The sequence below is a fragment of the Sinohyriopsis cumingii genome, unplaced genomic scaffold (genome assembly GCF_028554795.1).
Source record: "Sinohyriopsis cumingii isolate HCF-2022 unplaced genomic scaffold, ASM2855479v2 utg002522l, whole genome shotgun sequence".
Taxonomy (NCBI): domain Eukaryota; kingdom Metazoa; phylum Mollusca; class Bivalvia; order Unionida; family Unionidae; genus Sinohyriopsis; species Sinohyriopsis cumingii.
In genome coordinates this window covers 166,923-180,000 of record NW_028316237.1, presented here as the reverse complement: position 1 = coordinate 180,000, position 13,078 = coordinate 166,923, and the positions used below count along the sequence as shown (strand labels likewise).

General features: G+C 32.9%; 1 protein-coding gene across 5 annotated transcripts in view; it reads right to left on the bottom strand.

Moving 5' to 3' along the window:
- The window catches only part of LOC149770186 (uncharacterized), a 36,764-nt gene that overhangs the window by 2,237 nt on the left and 21,449 nt on the right, over positions 1 to 13,078 (bottom strand). For 3 of the 5 annotated variants that reach the window (XM_089949269.1, XM_089949271.1, XM_089949272.1), the window contains 9 exons: positions 11,994 to 12,038; positions 11,222 to 11,305; positions 9,410 to 9,535; positions 8,717 to 8,915; positions 8,209 to 8,322; positions 7,081 to 7,167; positions 5,283 to 5,363; positions 4,032 to 4,130; positions 1 to 1,710 (listed from right to left, as the gene is read on the bottom strand). The exon at positions 1 to 1,710 is cut by the window's left edge and continues 2,237 nt beyond it. In XM_089949269.1, coding sequence (XP_089805395.1) covers positions 1,402 to 1,710; positions 4,032 to 4,130; positions 5,283 to 5,363; positions 7,081 to 7,167; positions 8,209 to 8,322; positions 8,717 to 8,915; positions 9,410 to 9,535; positions 11,222 to 11,305; positions 11,994 to 12,038 — 1,144 coding nt within the window. In that variant the 3' untranslated portion in view covers positions 1 to 1,401. The remainder of the gene's footprint in view (positions 1,711 to 4,031; positions 4,131 to 5,282; positions 5,364 to 7,080; positions 7,168 to 8,208; positions 8,323 to 8,716; positions 8,916 to 9,409; positions 9,536 to 11,221; positions 11,306 to 11,993; positions 12,039 to 13,078) is intronic. The other 2 variants (XR_016418930.1, XM_089949270.1) reach the window with 2 other exon arrangements.

Genomic DNA, 13,078 nt, shown 5'->3' with positions numbered 1-13,078 from the left:
AACAAATTAGAAGCAGATTAAACACTGATCGTGACAAATTGCAGCACAATGGTGAGGAAATATTGTGCAAATACTTGAGGATCACCTTCACACTATAGCCCAAATGGACATCATTGCTTATCATCTATTTAGGGTAGAAGGTTAGTGAAAACAGTTCGCAGTACTACTATGTACAAGCTTTGCATCATATATTATTTGCCAGATGATGAATATTTTGAATCAATCATTCATTAATTTATAAACTCATGCTAAACAGTGCTTGTAAAGAAGATTCAACTTTCAAAGTCTGTTGCAAAGAGTAAATATTATTAGCATTTGAAACAAAGGACAAATCGTTCCAACATGAGGGGAATATGCAAAAATGGGATTAAGTATTATCCCCATGGTGCTTATTGTAATCAAACGCAATTTACAAGCAAAAAGCTGATAGTCAAGTTTGTTTTGATATAAGCTAGCGTAACCTCACCATGTTATTATCAATGTCAATATAACAAATATAACGTCGACAAATATTATCATTTGTATAATCGATGTCCAGTAAATAGTTACATTATAAAAATAGAAAGAATTCGTCACATTTGTAAATGTATAGGAAACAGTTGTCAAACTTGTAAAGCCTGACAGAAAAACATAAAGTGAAATAGGTAGTTGTGTAGATATGTTAATTGTATTTAATAGGAATAATTATCATTATTATGAAGTGCAATATGAAACTGTATGTATGCGAAGACAATAAATACGTTGCAATAATACTTTTAAATATGTGGCTACATTATTTTAATTTTAAACTATCACTATACGAATAACAAAGAATATGCAATAAGATAGATAACAAAATAGATATAATAACTGAAAACGGATCTCTAGTTTAAATTAAATACTATCACAAACCACAAGCTCATTTTGCTATATATTATGACACTGAATGCATTCTAGGTTTGACAAGCAATTATAGACATAATATGAACGATATTAAACAACATAAAACGCAGGCTTCTGTCTTTAACTTAAAATAATTCATCACCGATTTGAGCGAAGAACACCATTGAAGCATATAGCTCATAAAGTACATGACTGCATAAATAATTTGCATTATTATTTGCAAACAAATGCGAAACCATTTATGAAGAAATTAAATCATGTACCGTTGATATGATATCAAGTAGTTGCGAAAATAAGCATATCAGTTTCACATTTGATCTGTTATAGAAAAAAGTTACAGAAAAGAGAAAATCCGCAAGGTAAGAGATCCTGGTTATTTAACTGGAGTATAAGATCCTGCACATATATAGTGTATGGTATAGTAGAATTATCCCAAATGTACACTGGTTGTCTTTTTAATTTTACTTGAAAATTCATTTGAAGCGTTATCAATGGAGATAACCCGTCAATTAGTTTCGTTCAGCTGTCAGATTTATTACCTCCCTGTGCTATCCCTTTGACAACTATCGGTCCACCTTCATGTAGAAAGAGTGATGGCCATACAACGAAGTCGACCCTTTCTCCTGACTTCGTGTAAGCTCTGAACTTGTCCAAATCAAATATCATTCCAGACCCACCTTTTCTTTCGGCGTTTATGTCAAGGTACATCGGCTTCTCTTGAACCACCATTTTCCAGCATAAGTCAATGCAACTGGTCAAGTACTTGGAGGTGCTTACAAGGTCTTTCATCGATATGTCAAAACGGGTCAACAGTACTGTATACAAATGCTGAAACCAAGTAATAGCAGAAGAAAAGTAGCAAAGTGCATTTACTCCAATTTCTAAATCGAGACATATAATGTATTCGTATCCTTCTCCTTTGCTACGAGTGAGAAGGCGGAAGAGAAAAATATTTAAGTTAGACTTTGTCAGTTTTCTCCTACAAAGAATAAATGAATAATGGAATCCATGACAACTAGATTCGACATATTTTATGTTCTTAACTGATATGCTGCACACTCACCAGGGCAGTCCATAAATCTATATATCAATGATATATCGATAATCCGATATGTTATATCTCAGTATGTGTTTCACCATTAGCATCTGCTTTCGTGGACTACAATATCAATGAGATATTCGATCTCTAATACAAGGAAAAGTCTTTCATCGTCTTCGAATAAGAGAAGAACACTAGAGTAGATTTATGGCAGAATATATTTTATCTCGCGCACGTTCAGGCAAAAATATTTATCCCATAAAGCACTGTACCAACTTTAAACTCAAGAACAATTTTATATTTTTGGACTCCAAAAGGTCATGGTTCTTGTTGTATTCATCACAAATAAATAATACTCTCTCATGGATGTTGTTGGTTAGCAAACAGAACATTTAATGGCGATTAATGATCTAAAACAGTTATTCTGATGCAACGATATTTTACTCTGACACAATATTGAAATCCACGTTTTTATAACTGTTTATGGTTGGCTGGGGTTTTTCGTCGTCTAGGTGCTACAAATGTCAACATGTTAGATCCTAGTTAGGTGCAATTAGTGGACAATATGTTCACTAGAAGACGGCCGATTTTAGATACACACTTTGACCTCCGATATGGTTTGCCTATACCTATACTTCCATACAATATCCCGTTAACATAAAATGCGCATATGAACTTATACTGTGAAGGAATGTGTGGCGTTGCTGCTTAACACATTTGGAGGAACACTGGTTTAGAATGTACATACTTAAAGTCAAATAGTGGGTGTTAAGCAATTACGGATTTATTCTTGTAGCTGACAGAGTGCATGACAATATTTTGGTATGCTGGTGATAATTATTAGATCCGATCATCACAGGCGATATCATTTTCAGATGTCATATTTACAAAACACAGCAATATTGTTCATGGAAAATGTTTGAGTCGTATTGCATTGTCAGCCGATTCTAACATCGAAAATCCCGGAAGGACGCAAATATGTAAATGTTATTTAGGTATCACTTCTGATATGTGATTAAGTTTATAAAGAAACCAATTCATACAAAGTTATGTCAGCATAATGGTATGTATCTATTTAAAAGATTTATCTGCACGTCTGCTCAATCCCGACTATATTGTGGCGATAAAAAGGAATAGTTCTTAAATTATAAAAGCGAACGATACGATAAACATTAGCAAGAAAAGTGCTTGCATGCAAACGTAAATCGCTTATCCTTTCAGAGTAAATATACAGATCTTTATACGGTTGGGAAACTGGAAATATTCGACATTGCTAGACTCCTTAGGAACGTACAAGATATTAAATAAAGTCAAAGATTTAAACTCGGAATATTTAGGCAAAAATAACTCAAGTTTGTGTCAAATCTGTTTAAAATTAAGCGTATGGTATATATATACAAATATATAGAGGCGAGTGGTATTTCTTCCTGTGGTATGTACCACGTTCCTTTTTCTTTGCACTGGTTTGTTGGTTGTTTCCATTTGTAAGGAATGTACGGATATACCCCATGAATATTGTCACAACTTTAATGATATTAACGGAGTGTTTTCATTTATCATGACATAATCATTTTGCGAGGCTGGAATGAATCATCTTGGCATTTCGAAATCATTGTATCAGTAAACAGATCCGTTGCTATAACACCGACTAATCATACAAAAGGTCACCTTGGCTTTTTATAACTCACACATAAATTGATTATCCTACATTATCTACAGAATTTAGATTGCACAATTCCTACAAGAATTAACATACACATAGCAAAACTTATACAATAAGCTACCGGTCATTTAATTTTCATGGGAAGGATAAGAAGAATTAGATGTTCTATTGAGATGAAATCCTTTCCTTTATTTCGAGATAAATAAAATATTGACATAATATGCAGTTACTTTCTTATAAGTCCGACTAAGATATTTGTTCAGCTATTTAATACATGGCAATAAAGCAAACAAGTGTCAGGCCAATGCCAAAACGCATTAATATGTTGGTCCCTAATATAATTGAGGTACACAGCGGTACGTTTGTCATTACTATTTAAGTCAAATTATATGTTGTGTAAATCACACATTTACAAACGTTTGTTTTCGACATCATGTGATAATTTACCTTCTCGGCTTCTTGCTTTATTGCTTTCGTTGTTGTACGCCAGCAACTTTTTATTTCTCTCTCCTGTTCAGCGGACAGTTTAATTTGGCTAGTAAGATGCTGAAATGAACAGAGCAGTATTTTAACCTTAGCTAGAATCAAAGGTTGCATGACACGTGCAGGGGAAATTATATAACACGACGGACATAAAACAAAAGATAGGAAGAAACAAAAACGGTTGTCAGGGTACTAACCTGATCAAGATAGGAATATATGTAAACAGAATGTATGGTGACCACTGTCGTAACATAATGTCGATGCTCAACGCAATACACTAAGGGTAAATATTACGTATGGTGTAAATTGGTTTTCCACACACTTATGTAGCTGTTTTCGTGGATGTTATACATTTAAAGAACACGTACTGTAACACTGCATAAATTTAAAACAATTTATCAAATTGGAACAAAGGAGTTAGTCGACAACTTTACAACAACGTATTTTACGATCTTTCTTCTTCAGTAGCGTACTTATCTAATTATCAGACATAACGCAAAATAGAATGCCTTCACTTTTTATTTTAACATTTATCTTCGTATAGTTTGTTTCTTTTAAATCATGACATAAACACCGAATTAGTCCCATCTCCTCATTGGTTTGTGATGAACATCCAAGGTCTTTGTTTCGGTTGTAAACTAATGATTTTTATTTTGATACATGTATAGTATAAACTTTTGGGTTGTTCACCTTTAAACATAACTGTGTTTCATAGAATTTGTACATATAATTACTTTTTTATTATTTTTAATAACTTCTGTGTTGCGTCCAACATTTTTCAAAACATAATATGGAGAAATATTAGATACATAATTTCTTGCGCATAATTCTAAACTAATTTAAATAGGAAAATAGCACAAACTTTAGGATTTCATCAAAATATGTTCGAATGCAGTTACCTAAAACAATTATTACAATCTGCCTAGTTAAGCAAGATACATGCAAATCCCTAATAAGTCAGTTGTTTTTTTAATAATAACAATAACAATAATGCTGCTACAAAATAATAATAATAATATAAATTATAATAGTATTATTAGCAATAATTATAATAAAGAAACGGCGAGGTTTTATGGTATATATATATATATATATATATATATATATAGAGAGAGAGAGAGAGAGAGAGAGAGAGGAGATGCATTTTGTTTAGATTAAATATTGAAAGGTAATAATAAAAATAGAAGGATAATTTGCAGCTTTCACGTGTTGTACATTTTCTTTTCGTCCACTTCGGACTTCTGAGGCCTGTTGATCACTCAGAGGTAATGTCTCAGCGTAGCCTTCAACATCTTTCTAGAACCAAGGATTGAATCTTTCAAACAAACATAACATTAGGAAACTAAGATTACTAGCAAATTGCATAAAACGACAACTTAAATATCTCTCAATTAGTTAATGTTATTTGTAAACGGTATGTATTGCATTTGAGAAGAGTTTACACCACTGATATCCAAAACGTTAATTCACTTATTAGTGATATTACTTTGTTGGATGAAACCAAAAGTATGCATTGTGCGGATAAAAAGTGTATAACTTCCGTACTAAACATAGTAATGGGATTTCATATGAATTGATCGCTTCTCGCGATGAACCTAAACTGACCCACGAAACAATTCGGGAAAAATAAAGAGCCAGATTCACACGAGCAATAATACTTAAAATGAAAAGACACGCGATGCCGATAAGTTTTGCCATAATCGTCCAATATGCTTGGTCTATTACCTTAACTCTTACTAAAAATGCAATAACTCTGCGATAGATAGATAGATAGATAGATAGATAGATAGATAGATATTCTGCGATCTGTGTGTCATATTCCGGTATTTATTCAACGATGTAAAACTTTTACATCCGGGTGTATATCACAAGCCGTCTTCTTGTCGGTATTTCACAGTACTATTGACTGATAATCAACTGTTCCATTTATATCGTGAAACCAAACTGAGAGATGCCTTCGTTCATTTGAAATGATTGTTTGAGATTGGGGTGTCTTTGCATTTATCAAGAGACTACCTCGTGGTGAATGATTTATTATTTGGCTGTTATCACGATTCAGGAACGCTCCGAATGTCAAAATGAGCAAAGTGACGAACATTATTCCGACTTATTTTTATTACAATGTCAGGCTGATATGATATAATATTCCACGTGGATTTACAAGTCAGATATGATATGGAAATACTCTAAAAGCGATGCGTATAAAATGTAGAATGCTATGAAACTGTGAGACCATATCACAAACCACCCATCATCTGAATAGAGGATTAGGTCTGAATAATCGGACTAAATCATAAACATCGCTTGCAACATGTCTCACTTATAAAAAATAGTATACATCTAAATCGATATAGATATAACCTACTCTCCGTCTAATGAGTAGTTTGTTTCTTAAAGAACGAATTTAATGTACAGTTATAATGCCGCAACTAGTAAAACGATAAAAGGATTATATATATCTTGGTGTTCGTTTCTGTGGGTTTCTTAATTTATATCTGCTTGACGTTTGTCATACTTATGAGTGGTTTTTGAAATTTTAAATTCATGACCTAACCGTACTTAAGAGTAAGTGATGATTTCCATTAGTTTTCCAGAACATACTATTGCGTCATAGAGTAAGATCAATCTCTTTGTAAGGTTTATTATGTACGGTGTATTTATGTATAGCTCTTCAAAGGCGATAGCCTCTTTGGGGAGCAAAATATCAAAATCATTTAAATTGTTAAGTTATGTTAACCGTATATGCATTTTTAGTGTGTCACCGGTTAATAACACGTCGTACCTAATGCATCAGTAACGTGTTATGATTTGTATTTTGTCGCGAGAACAAATATTCGTTTCATCTGGATTCATACATAGTTTTATTCTATCATGTAGTTTGTGAAATTCTAACGTCTTGGAACGAACGTGTTTCCCGTTGCAATCTTTCGCTCTTTCTCCGGTTTGAAGTTTCTAACTGGTGAGCGATAAAAACAGAGACCGAGAGAGAAAGAGACAGAGAGAGTTTTGTGACCATTTCAGATTCTTTTTCTCCATGATGTTCTTCTGGAGTTGTCGATTCCAAATGATGACTTGTCTTTTCAATAATCTTTACCACAGCCTAAGGATAATATAATATGCAAAATGTATAATCTCTAATCTTAAAATGACATTGATGACAATTCTGGCCATTCAGCTTTTTCGAAATAAAGCAAACTGATTTACAAAATTACGATTAAAATGCATTAAACAAAACAGATTGGAGTACATTATAGAAGAGATAAGCTAAAACAGAACTCTTGCATAGCCTGATATAATTAAATATGCATAAATTATGTTACCTAATGATTATTTAAAATGGGCCGAATTCTAACTAGATTAAGATCATAGTACCCTCCACTAATATATTTGCATCTATGTTAGCTGAATACAAACCATTACTATTTTCAACTTTTTATTTTGAATAAATAAAACCACGTTAAATAAATGATGTCTGTGAATAAGATTTATGGCAGGCGGGTAGTAAATTTCTAAATAGTGTTTAAATTTTCATAGTTTATTGAACGCTCCGCTGCCTTATTGGTGTAAACATTAACCTCAAATATGGGGAGCCGCGGGTTTGTACAAAATCCACAAACGCACTCAGTGTTTATACCTGACAAGAGTATTGTCTGTTGCAGAAGAGTTAGTGCCGTTCTGGTTTAATTTCATTCCATTATATTTTAAATCATTTTTCACAGATTATGGTCAGACTTCCATCTTTCGTCCGATCTTACTCATATGATGCTGCATTGCGTCCCTTGGCGTTGGCATGGGACTTGCTCACGTTAGATTACAAATGAACATCATTTCTAATTAAGACAGCAGGTAACAACCTCGGAGTCTTTACCAAAACATATCAGTGATTCACGCATATCTGGTATAAACAAAGAAATGATCTTTTCTAGTAAAATATTTTGCCTAGTACGTTAGTGCTCATTTTTGTCTGGCTAGATTTTGTCTTTACGTATTGTCTATATTCTACCTGAGAACGTTGAAACTGAATCAGAAGTAGTAATACAATGATCAAAATTCTTGCAGATTAACATGTCCAGAATTTGAATCATACTGGAAAGTAAATAAATTGTAAGTTGCGAAATTATTTATAGAATATACATCATACCTCCGAAAATGCTACGACACTTGGAGGCACGTGAACAATATCAATAGTAGATACAATGGACTTCAAAGTTTGGTATCTCTCCCATGTAATTTGTCTGCAAGTTTGGTAGGTCACCTGCAGGAGAAAGAGAGCTATAGCCGTCAACGCCATCAAACGAAAACTAGGTTTTAGTATTCAACTTTATAAGGAATAATTGAACCACCAACGTTAGTTTTTAATTTGCATTGTATGAATTTACTCGTTTTGGATATAATAGCAAACAACAATATTGGTCAGTCTATGTTCCTCTCGCACGTTCTTTATTTTATTTTGTTTCCATCAGTATATACTCTGTAATATAAATATTCCAAATAATTGGATTTTCCACATAAAATATTGTCCATTGTTATCATAGAGTATTTTTGTGCAGGGTAGACTGTTGAAACGTCCATTAACAGTTAACTGAAAGTGACAGTTCATCAGTCTACTTTCGTTTTAGGAGAAAGGTAAAGAAAATACAGATATGTACCAAAAGTATATCAAGCAGCTTTACAACTGCATCATTTTCTGTTAATCCACTACTAGTAAGTTCTTCAAAAGCATCAGTCCATTCATTGTCATAGAGCTCAGAGTAGGCTTCACACAGCTTTATCGGCCTGTCTACATCACTCAGGTCTGTTAGATTGGTATTTTCATGCCTCATCGTGTCTCCAGCAAGTTTACTTAACCTTGATGGTGCAACAATTTAAATAGGTAACAACTATTTCGGTCTTTTCACATATCTATTTCGATCGTTAATATTCAAGCAATTTAAGAAAGACAATTAGCCCTACTCATTAGCAATGTATTTATTGCAACATTATTCCTATAATTTCAATGATAGGTTCTCTTGCTCGTATTTACAGCGACTTTGAATTATGGATAATTGACCTTTATGTTAGTGTTAAAGAACATTATCAATAGTGTTACATGTGTAAATAAGTAGTCACAGTTAAAAACAACAGTAAAAGATCAAACAGTATAATCGCATTGTCAAGAAAAAGCTTTGTATTCCACGTTAGCACAGCTTGGAATATTTCCGATAGCATTTGGTGGATTGTGGCATTTTGCTCCTTCTGACGTGTCTCTCTTGATGTTACTCTCATAAATGCATGTAAAGTTTGCGCAACTAAGGTGTGATGCCATTTTGTTAACTGAGACTAAATGAAACATCAAAATGCACCTATTTAACAATTGCTCTCTTTCTCGTTGAAGGTCGTAAATTTGTTTCGTTTGAACTTGCGACTTCGAGACTTCACCGTCATAGTCTTCTTTTAACTGAGCACTCTGTATCTCTGCAATCTCCTGTCTGAAAACAGTCGTACAGAAGGATACATGGTGGCAACATTATGATATATATATATATATATATATATATATATATATATATATATATATATATGAAATCGATAGTTCGTAATTGCAAACTATAAATAATATGGGTTTCAGTTGTCTCCCTTTGAATGTATGTTGAGGGAGCATAACGATCCCACATACATGACAATCTTTATGGCTTGAAAATGGGAGTCCTGGATTACTCATATTGATGATACTGAGAGGATAGCTTATGATCCAGGTGGGTGGGTGGGGGGTGAGAGATTATAGGATTGAAAATATAATCACTACATTTCAGGCATTTGTGAAATGCATTGGCTATCGTAATTTGTATCTTCTACCATTATTATTTTTTACAATCGGTATATTGTGTACATTTAATTACTAAAGATTATCTTTTAATTTGGGTTGTTGCTCATAAAGTATTAAAACAACGACATACGATAAATGAGCCATACAATGATTATTTTGTCAGTGAATGTATAGCAAAGGATTGTTGGAAATATCGTTTTTTATATCTATTTCGTCTAGTTTACCTGCCAAGAGTTTTCCACTGCTATACTCAAGTCTTAGGATCATTAGATACTATATTGTGTATTTAAAGCATGATTAATATAACGAACGTAACCTGAACACATAAAATATACATAAGAAATGTAATGCAGTCAAACATCGCACCTACGTCTATAATTATATAGACTCATTACAGTTTAAATTGATATATCCTTTCCTTGATTAATCAGGATTTTAAAATACCAGCCATATAAACATCTTGGTATGAAGCATGTTTTGTGCTAATTTGTTTGTTTTTGAATGTAGTAATTATGTTTTAAATGACTTTTAAACACTTACAAGACATACACTATTAGTAATGTTCATTTATTAATAAAGCCATGTGTCGAATAAAAATGGCCAGATCATTAAATGTTTAACAAATCTGCATAAAATAATCCGATAAATGTGAAGAAAACAAAGCAAGAAAAGGTAAGTTATATTCACACTAATTTGTACTCAGTTCCATTGCTTATGAAATACTTACAACTCTTATTAACCTTTGATTGGACTAAAACTAAATTGCTACGAGGGTCTAGAACTGTTACTAAGAAAGATCACAATTGAAAATTTTGAATTAAAAAACTAATGAATTATTTGTCATTAAAGATGTAAAAGCTGTGAATATAATCAGGAAAGGAAAACATTTCCAAAGTAATGGATTCCTTTTAGAAGTATATTCGGATAATGGATAACACAAAATACATGCAGTAAATATTTAAGTAAGTTATATTGCCACCATTTGGAATAAAATGTAATATATTCTGATGGAAGAGCGCATTATACTAAACTTATTGTACGTGCGAAGAATAAGCTTGTCAAAACCAATATTCCTTGTGACATTGTTGACTAAACACAACTTAATTAGCCTATCGCCCTGTCGTATTTGGAACTGGTTTGGTTGCCATTAAGAAGAAGGTAGCCTTGCATGGTTATTTGCAGCCATATACGTGTGAACTTTATACACTCTCTAGTCTTTTAAAATCTAAACTTAACTGCTAAAGGGATTATACCTTAGCTGTAGCTTTGTTAGTGGTCATAACGTAATCCTCGAAATATGTAGACGTATAAATGAATTAAACTGAATAACATGGTAAACATTCCATACCTAGCCATGCTGGCCTGAAGCAAGTCTCTGTCAGATTTCCACTTTGCATCTATAAATGTGTTCGAGTCTTTTTGAATCTTTAAACTAGAATTCATAAGTAAACAATAAATCATTTTAGATAAGGATATGTTAGAACATTTTTAAAAGAGAAAAGGCGAAATAATCTTTAAGTTCCTACTAATTTATTTCTTCAGAAAGAACGAAAGAAAGATATAAATTTAAAATGAGAGAACCAAACAAGGCGATTATAGAACATGGTTGAATTTTATATGTTAAATTGAAATCCGCATAATAGTTTACATAAATCAGAAAATATTGTTTTATACATCAACGAATCTCTTGGGAAATAAAGAATGTGAAAAACGTTTACTATTCATTTTTTCTCCTAGTTTTGAATATTGTACGCATCTAAGAGTTTAATTTGTCGATGGCAATCTATATATTATACAAATATTTTAATTTTTTAACTGTGCATACATTTTTGTATTTTTTTTACAAGAATGTTTAATTGGTAACATTAAATAAATCACACGTTACCTTCATTGTCTGATTTAAAATATACTGATTATTTACTATTGGTATATAATTGATGGCAAATGCAACGTAATGTTCAGGTATGTAAGAAAATAATACACTGTACAATTATATGAGTAGCATCGCTTCGAACTTTATTTCTGGTCTTAAATATAAGATCTGACGTTTAAAGCTAAATAAATAGGGATCAGTAACTCACGATCACCAATAAGATATAGAAAAGGAGCAGAAAACGTACTTTTCCTTGACAGTTGCGATTTCATCCTCCAGTCCTTGTATTTTCCTGAAGAGTTAAAGAAAATAACTTTAGCTAGGGTCTAGAGATCCATTCTCTAACTATATTAATAACTGCATTTTCTCTTACTGATCGTCTTGTGGTACAACACACTTGATGGGAACTGATTGATTTATTTATCAAAATGCCAGACAATCGCACAATCTGTGTACGCTGCGCAAAATCCAGCTGATGTTCCTAGATCTTACAAATAGATCATCTACTTTATTAATAGGCCATTCACCTTCTTACTGTAGGTTAACACTCATGTTTGCCAGACAATGATATTACGTCACAGCCAATACTACTGCAAAAATAGTATATCGTGTTTCTTGATATTCCTACATGACTTGCAAAGATTCAGTCATGAAATCACCTATACCTTATAGATAGGACATTCCATGCTGTGCACAGATTTACAACTGAGATAAATGATGCTGTCAGGTTTAGTACTGTGACACCATTGAAGGAAATCGAACGTGGAAATACTCGATACCAGCAATGTATTTGTCATTAGGACTAATGTCTCAATTTGTGCTTTGAGTTCCATGTAAGTGATGGAAAATTGAGCATAGTCACCCTCACTATCTCGTTCAGACATGTTTGAATGTAGTGGCAAGCTAATGTCGAAACATCTTGAGTCAAGTCAGGATGCAATGGATGACCATCGGTTCCTACTGCTCCTGGGCTAGTGTCACGTGCTGTCGACATAGTTCTTGTAATCTACCCTAATAGCCGGGGTAGGATCCGGAATCCTTGGTAGATCTAGCACCAGATGGCACCATATGGAGCAGTCTTCACCATATTGGAGCTACAGACTTTAAACGCAGGACAGTTTCAAAGACTGTTTTGAAGATCCAGCAGAATAAATCCCATACTTGCAGCATCCTTTGTTGTTTGTATCTAGGTAAATTAAATTTACATTACCATCATTTTTTTTTAAAATCTCATTGACCAACGTGAAGTTTATTATATTGTGTTCTTCATCATTTTCATTGTTTACATTAGTCTGATAATTTTTAATATTGATTAATCTTGTAATTTGTGAT